General features: G+C 46.2%; 1 protein-coding gene across 1 annotated transcript in view; it reads left to right on the top strand.

Moving 5' to 3' along the window:
* Flvcr2 (FLVCR heme transporter 2) overlaps nucleotides 1-8297 on the top strand; it is a 54769-nt gene that overhangs the window by 29654 nt on the left and 16818 nt on the right. Inside the window, exons 2-3 of the mRNA XM_055593248.1 lie at nucleotides 2357-2498; nucleotides 5269-5409. Of these exons, the coding sequence (XP_055449223.1) occupies nucleotides 2357-2498; nucleotides 5269-5409 (283 nt within the window). The remainder of the gene's footprint in view (nucleotides 1-2356; nucleotides 2499-5268; nucleotides 5410-8297) is intronic.

Raw genomic sequence — 8297 nt, 5'->3', positions numbered from 1 at the left:
GCTGGGAGGGGAGCATCATACTGCATGCTTTAAGATTACTTATGTGGGGCTGGAGAGATGGCTCAGAGGTTAAGAGCACTGGCTATTCTTCCAAAGGTCCTGAGTTCAATTCCCAGCAACCACATGGAAGCTCACAACCATCTATAATGAGATCTGGTGCCCTGTGCAGATATAGATGCAGGCAGAACACTGTATAAATAATAAATAAATCTTAAAGCAAAGATTACTTATATGAGCTGGGTTTGGTAGCATACGCCTTTAATCTCAGCACTCAGGAAGGCAGAGGCAGGTGGATCTCTGTGAGTCTGATGACAGCTTGGTCAACAAAGTAAGTCCAGGATAGCCACGTAGAGAAACCCTGTCTGAAAGAACAAAATAAAATTACTTATGTGGAGGCTGGAGAAATGTTCAGTGGTTAAGAGCACTTGCTGCTCTTCCAGAGGACCCAGGTTCAGTTCCCAGCACCGACACGGTGGCTCACAACTTCCTAGAAGTCCGGTTCTATAGTATTTGATGTCTTCTTTTTAACCTCTGTGGGCTTCTGCACACCTGTGGGAACACATAAATCACACATGCTCACACACACATAAAAATAAATAAGTCTAAAATAAAGATTCCTCTTACGGGCTTTAAACAACCTGATGTTTGGAAGTCTTGCAATTTTTTGTGGTGCTCTGATTTTTTTTTTTTCGAGATAGGGTTTCTCTGTGTAGCCTTTGCTGTCCTGTGTAGCCTTGACTCAGAGTTCAGGGGCTGACTCTTGTTGGTCTGTCCATCCTGTGCTTGTAGAGTAGGATGCTGAGGTAATGAACTCCCTGCAGTTTATGCCTTGGCTATTATGTGACCTGGACCAGCAGGCTGTTCTTCAGTGACAGATTCCTGAGCGGGAGGGCCAGGAATGAGAGAAATGGTGAAGATAGGAAAGCTGGGACCAGAAGGCCTTTTGTGAGCTAATGGCTCAAGCCAAGTAAGTTTATTAAGAAGACATCATCTTATATGCCATTTTCAGGGGGAAGTGGGACAGAGCCCTCAGACTCTGTCAAGCTGTCACACAGATGGACTCAGACGAAGGCCAGCTAAGTACTGCTGCACAAAGGGAACACAGGCTATCTCAAGAGCACCACAGTCTGAGCGCTCAGTAGCCTTGGGATGATAACCTTCAAATCTGAGGCAAAGCAGGTCCCAGGAACCAAAACTGCAACTCTCCCAAGGCCCTGGCCCCAGGCTGTTACTGACCTTACCAAACTTGTTCCTGGATTTAGACAAGAAACTAAGTTCCTTCTCCATACAACCAGGCCCAAGAGAAAGCCCTGACTGGCCTGCTACCAACCATTGAGGGTGGCAGGACTTTGGAGAGTTTTATGTTAGTAACTGCTGATCATTGTGTTTCTGATCTCAGGGACACCCAGGTCACGTTATTTGCTAGTGTTTTAATTCATGTGATTTGTATGCCTGTGTGTGCATACGTGTGTGTGTGTGTGTAACCATTGGCAGTCATGTATGACCTCACGTTACAGAAACTTTGGATGTTGCTAAGCTATTACACAACAAACTGAAGCATTCATGCTTATAAATGGGCGGACAGCTTCCAACTCTCCCTGAAGGCCAGTTCTGTAGTGCAAGGTTATAGAAGCTTTTCAGCTGAACTCTCAGCACTGGGCTGACAGACTCAGTGAAACTGATCATTTCAATAGGACAAGAGAGAAAAAAAAAGAGTCAATGTTACATTACTGTATTCCAGAGATGGGGACATAGAAACCATTACTCATTTGTTTGCACTAGAGGAGAGCCCGCCTGTAGTGTGATCCACCTCTAATATTTTCCACAGTTTTTTTTTTTTTTTTTTTTTTTTGGGTTACAAGTGTGCATGAGTCAAGTTGTCAACCAAGAGTCCCCATTGTAATTCTGACTTGTGTCCAAGGAAGGACTGGAAATTGGGAATAAAATTTCTTTGTATGTGTACATGCATGTGTGTGTACAGTGTATGTACATGATCATGTGGGCATGTGCATATGTTGATAAGAGGCTAGAGGATGATGTTGGTTTTGGTGGTCTTCCTACATTGTTCTCCACCTTTGTGTTTTGAAACAGGAGTTCACTGGTTCTGTGAGGCTGGCTGGCCAATGAGTCCCAGGGATGTCTCTGTCCTCCCAATGCTGGGGGACAGCCATATTCAACCACACCCAGTTTTTATTCAGGTGCTAGGTCTGTGAGCTCAGATCCTCATGCATGCATACTAGGCATTTTACCAACTGAGCCATTTCCCCAGCCTCAGAAATTATGTTCCCTTAATAGTAGCCTTCAAATTTGGCTCTTGGCCATTTGATAACTGATTGATTGTGCCTGTCTTCTGTAGCTTGGAATTGCGATTGGGTTTTTGGTCCCTCCTGTTCTGGTACCCAACGTCAAAGACCAGGAAAAGCTTGCCTACCACATCAGCATCATGTTCTACATAATTGGAGGCGTAGCCACTCTCCTCTTCATCCTTGTCATCATCGGTAAGATCTTTAGTAGGCTGTTGGTGGGTGGAGGGGTAGGAAAGTTAAATCAAGATATGAGCACGCCCTAAATACCACATATACCTAGAGACGTTGGAGGTAGGGCTTCTTAGAATCTTTGGACATTTTAGCCTCAGTAATTGTTCCTAATACCATGCTATCCTGGTGCTATACTTTGTTATCAGCCCTGAAGAGGTTTAAGTTGATCAGTTCTCCATTCTCATCTCACCAGAAGAATTAGGTAGACTGCTGTCACCTTGATTAAACCCAGCAGCGACCTTCAGTGTCATAGACATTGTGTTAAGAATGTCTGATTCTCAGCCATACATGGCGTTGTGTGCCTTTAATCCCAGCACCCAGGAGGCAGGAGGATCTCTTTGACTTTGAGGCCAGCCTGGTCTACAAAACAATTTCCAGGACAACCAGGGTTATACAGAGAAACCACCCTCCTAACCGCCCCCCCCCCCAAGAATGTCTGATTTAATCTATTCCCCAACAACCCAACGAACAAGATGCCTTGTAGGACTGCTTCAACAAGGAAGCTAAGACTGGAGGGAAATTCAGTAAGTCATTCCAGTTAGACAGCAAGCACGTGGCCGGGAGTGGATTGAAGTCCAAGTTTGTTTAGTGCCGCACTCTAAATTACAATTACAGAGTGTAGAGAAAGGACTGGCCATTAATTTATCCTTGAGCAACTTAATCCCAACAAGCAAACTCAGATAACTGCTAGTAATATTTTACACAGATGTCCAATTACTCACCCACATATTTGATTATTTATGTTTCCTGGCTGGCCCCTGTGATCCTTGTACTCTAGGCTGAAGCAGGAGGATGATTAATTCTAGGACATCCTATGCTACATAGGGAGACCCTGTCTCACAGAAAACAAACAAAACATAGCAAACAACAATAAAAGTGAACAACAACAACAAACATTTATTGTTTTCATGTAAGTGATATTAGTAGGGTCAATTCAAGAGACGTCCAGGTAGAGTTTTCTTCCATTAGCCTGTTAATCACCCATGTAAAGGCTACCCTCTGCCCTCTGCCCTGAAGTCCTATCTCAGGTAGTAAAGTTATATTCCTGTGTGCTGGCTCACCTGCAGAGTCATGGAGTTAAATGTTTATGCCATATCAGAATTCTCTATGTCATTTCATTCACGGTAGCTTAGAGAAAGGACAGGGCTAGCATCAAGAAGCTGTGAGAGGGAGCAAAGGAAGAATGAACCAGATCAGGGTGGTTTTAAATTCTACAATGCCTGCCTCCAAATGCTTGTGTTTGTGGCTAATGAGGTCTAGGATCTTTGTGACTGCAAACCTAGGTGGTAGGATGTTCCTATGTTTGGCTTTTTTATTAGGTAGTAGTCAACTGAGTGAAGGATGAAAAAAAAAAAGAAACCTTATTTGTGTCTCGGTTCATGCCTGCCGAATCCTTGAGACAACACCTAATGCTGTGGAACTAAATCACCTTCTTGCATTACTTTCTTCTGATGGAAGAGAAGCTGAGCAGCCAAAACAATGGATGGCACATTCCAGTGGGAGAATTTATCCAAACTATTATTGGAGAAGGAAGAGGCAGGGCTCTAAGTCAAAGCTGGAATGGTTGGGGGTGGGGGTTCTTTGATCTGCTGGGAGAGCCAGCCTTATTTCCAGAACTTCCTCTGGAAGCAACTGCTCACCTTCCAGGAGATGTCTCAAGGGACTCGCCAGAAGCCAGGCAGCGCTTGCTTGCTTGCTTAGATGATATGGGGGAACCAGTTTAGTCAAACAACTAGTTAAATACACCTGCCCACCAAAAAGCCGGATGGCACTCGGTGGGGTCACATCACACCAGCTGTGTGGAACTGGTGCGGTCCCCCACAGTCACTCTTCAGCCAAGAGTGACACAAGAGTGGTCTTGTCTCTTTCATGAGACAAGTCTGATTCAGTGTTGGTGAGACTAGGAATACACTCTCAACTTTTGCTACTGTAATTTTCACTGACTCAGGGAAGAGCTTGGCTGCCATGTTGCCAGGCTCTGTGACCCTGTTGTCACATATCCCATTCCCCCTTGAAAGGATCTCTGGTGCTCAGCCACTCACAGGCTTCATAACCTTCCAAAGTTCCACTTTCGCTTCTCATTCATGTGTGTGCCCATCTCCCTTCGGCTTTGCAGCAAGTTATTTGCTAGTTATTACAGGCTGCCTTGATCTTTGAACACTGCCTGGGAGGCTCAATGATTCTGGCCCTCCACTGGCTATTAAAGAAAAGGAAGTATAATAAAAATTACGGTGCTGGAGATAATAGCTCAGAGAGTGCTTGCCTTGCATGCTCCAGGTCCTAGGTTCCATCCCCTGTACTACAAAAGAGAAGAAAGAAAGAAAGAAAGAAAGAAAGAAAGAAAGAAAGAAAGAGAAAGAGAGAAAGAAAGAAAGAGAAAGAGAGAAAGAAAGAAAGAGAGAAAGAAAGAAAGAGAGAAAGAAAGAAAGAAGAAAGAAGAAAGAGAAAGAAAGAAAGGAAGGAAGAAAGAAAGAAAGAAAGAAAGAAAGAAAGAAAGAAAGAAAGAAAGAAAAAGAAAAGAAAGAAAAAGCAATGAAAGGACTCTGTGCAAAGCCTCAGACAATGAGAAATAACTTGAGGAGAGGAGTTAGGAAGATTTCTCTAGAAACAGTGTTATTGCCTTTCCCGCCTCAGCTCCTCCCTAGATGATGAGCCAGCTCACGTCTGTGTGGCACTGGTTCTCCCAGGCTGGTGGTACCACCCCTCCTCATCTCTATTACTTTTCTTTCAGTATTCAAGGAGAAGCCCAAGTATCCTCCCAGCAGGGCCCAATCCCTGAGTTATGCTTTGACGTCGCCTGATGCTTCCTACTTAAGTTCCATCGTCCGGCTCTTCAAAAACCTCAACTTCATGCTGCTGGTCATCACCTACGGTAATGAGTGCCCAGGAGTGCTCAGAACCAGCCTGTTCTGTCTGTGTTTCTCAGTCTTTCCAAGTCCCAAGTGTGCATGTGGAGTTGTTTACGGTTGACCCTGAGGGCCCCTGCATATGTCTGAAGGTCCACCCTAGAAAAATCATCCTTGTCCTTGCTGGTTTTGGTAAGAGCTTGTTGGTATCGCCATATCTGTAGAGCAGTTGAAGATGATCGCCCCTCTGTCAGTGATATCTTAACACTTAGGACTCAAAGTAAAGCTTCAAGTGAGCCTTCTGGTGGCTCCGCAGTAGATGGGACTACAGGCATGTGCCAGTAGTGGCTCATAACCATCTGTGACTCCAGTCTTAAGGGGTCTGACTCCCTCTTCTGGCTGCCCCAGGCAATGGGCGTGCACGTGGTACAGACAGACTCTCAGACAAAACATCCATTCACACAAAACAATAAATAAAAATTAAACAGCTGCATACCAGGTTTATCAATGCCCTTTATCTCAAAACCTTCAGTACTGCTGAAGTACTGGATAAGAGATTGTCAACCCCTTAGAGAAGAATATGTTTTTCAGCCGCAGGCCAAAGCTGGCAACCCCTCCTCCTGCAGAGCTCTAGAGGCCCTTGTTAGCCGTAAAGTCTGGTTCTCCATCCCTCATTCCCTTCAGCTTCTCAGTTCCAAGTATGCCTCTGCATTCATCCCCAATAAAGTCTCCAACCTCTAGACATGTCCAACTAAAGCAGTTGTGACCTGCCGGGGACGAGGCACGTAGAGGGTTGGCTATTCTCTAAGTAGAGAGGAGCCACGTGGGGAATGTTAGGCTTCGGACCACCCTTTAGACTCAACCTTCCTAACTTCGACCCTTTAATACAGCAACTCATGTTGTGCTGACCTCCAGCCATACAGTTACTTTTGTCACTACTTCATAACTGTAATTTTGATACTGTTATAAATCATAATACAAACATCTGTGTTTTCTGACAGTCTTAGGCTAACCCCTGTGAAAAGTTCATTTAATCCCCAAAGGGGTTGCGACCCACAGCTTGAGAAGCACTGCTATAGACAGTGAAACCGGATGGCTTTGGGTTCTCTTCCAGGCCCTGGATTCCATGACTCCAAGCACTTTTACCTTTCGCTCTATCTTGAGTGCATCCCTCTGACTGCTGTTAACATTATGGCTTCTGACATCTGGATATTTGAGGGCTAGCTTGCGGCTCAGGGGGAGATAAGTGCTTAAGTGTTTTCTGTGGCTGTCCTGGAACTCACCTTGTAGACCAGGCTGGCCTTGAACGCAGAGATCCACCTGCCTCCGCCTCCCAAGTGCTGGGATTAAAGCTATGTGCCACCACTGCCCAGCTGCATTTTGAACTTTTAAGTGGTCCCTGAAATAGTTCTTTTTTTTTGGAGGGAGAAACTGGCTTTCAAAAAGGAAGGGGACATCCAGTGATGACTGTCACGAATCTGCCCACCCCCTGCTCAGGCTCTGCATGTCCTAGTGATGTGCTTGGCAGCATGGAAGGCTCCCAGGGTGGACATACTGCCGCTTCCCTGAACTGATGGGGGTTTACCTTGTTGGAAGTCAGAATTGAGAATCAGACCATCCCCTGGATTTATGGAGGTGGTGCCATGCCCTGGGGCAGGCCCGGAATTTCATTCTCTTCCCGCTCTGGAGTGTGAGTTACTCAACCCTTTGGGGTGGACTCACGTTGTCCGACTTGTGTCTAGCAACACTTGAAGATATGGGGAAGAACACCGAAAGACTGATTCAAGAATCACATATCAACTGCCAGCTCCTCTGGGGACAATGTGTAGCACATGGGAAAGAGGGAGAGCCTTCCAGAGAGTATCTCTGCTCCCTGCCCTTCTCCACCTGAACCAGTGCACGGGGAAAGGCTGTTAATAAATCACACTACCTAAGTCAGTATTTCCAGCCTCAGCCATGATAGCCTCACCTGGAAGGTTTGCTTACACGCAGATTACGGGGGCTCTTTCCCAGCACCCGTGATGCAGTTGTGTCCGGGGTGGGGTTGGGCACGTGCTGATAGACTGACCATACATGGTCACTAGCTCACTGACCCCCCACCCCCACCCCCAGGTCAGCTTTAGCATCCTGGGCCAGGGTGCTCTGGATTCTTTGCTGACAAAAGTGATACTATTGAGGTGTTCCCTCCCCGATTCAGTTGGATAATGTCTCTGTTTCCCTGCATTCTTCCCACCTTGTTCATCCCAGCTGGGGACCTAAGTGAGAACGGCTGTTCCACCTAAAGCCAAAGTTCACTTGGCTTTGGCAGGGTCAGGCTAGGCCAGAATGCTAACGGATGAGCAAGCAGGAAGGGTGGGAAGATAATAGGACGAGAAGAGAAGAGAGCAGGAGCTATTTCCTTTCTCCCTGTTCTCTCCCACATTCCAGCCCACCCCACTTTTCAGGACCTTGTCTCCTGAGGACTCTCTTGACACAGGAATGGAATTCTAAGTGTGTGGGTATGTGGTTGAAGTGAGTTGGGTTTGTTTTCCAGTAAGCTGCGGATCAGACGCCCGACTAAACATTCTTTATAATAGTTACAATTTGTCGGTGTGTGTGCGCGCATGTGTCCACATGACTTGCTGTATACTTGTGGAGCTCAGAGGGCAACCTGTGGGAGTAGATTTATTTCAACCGTGTGGGTCCTGGTGGTGGAATGTGGGTCCTCAGATGTGGTGGTAGGTACTTTTATTCAGCATCTCTCTGGTCCTCTGTGGGATGTTTTCTTATGTGACAACCACCAGCCTGGCAGTTGTGATACCTTGGGTAACTTGCGGCATGTGTTGGCTCTCTGTGGCCCTGACTTGTTGAGTAGGCCATACTGATCTCAACCGTTTGCATCTGTGGGGTGACCTGCTGAGAGAGGCTGGGATGG

The sequence above is a fragment of the Psammomys obesus genome, unplaced genomic scaffold (assembly GCF_907164565.1).
Source record: "Psammomys obesus unplaced genomic scaffold, mPsaObe1.curated_primary_1811, whole genome shotgun sequence".
NCBI classification, from domain to species: Eukaryota; Metazoa; Chordata; class Mammalia; order Rodentia; family Muridae; genus Psammomys; species Psammomys obesus.
This window is presented reverse-complemented; position numbering and strand designations above follow the sequence as displayed.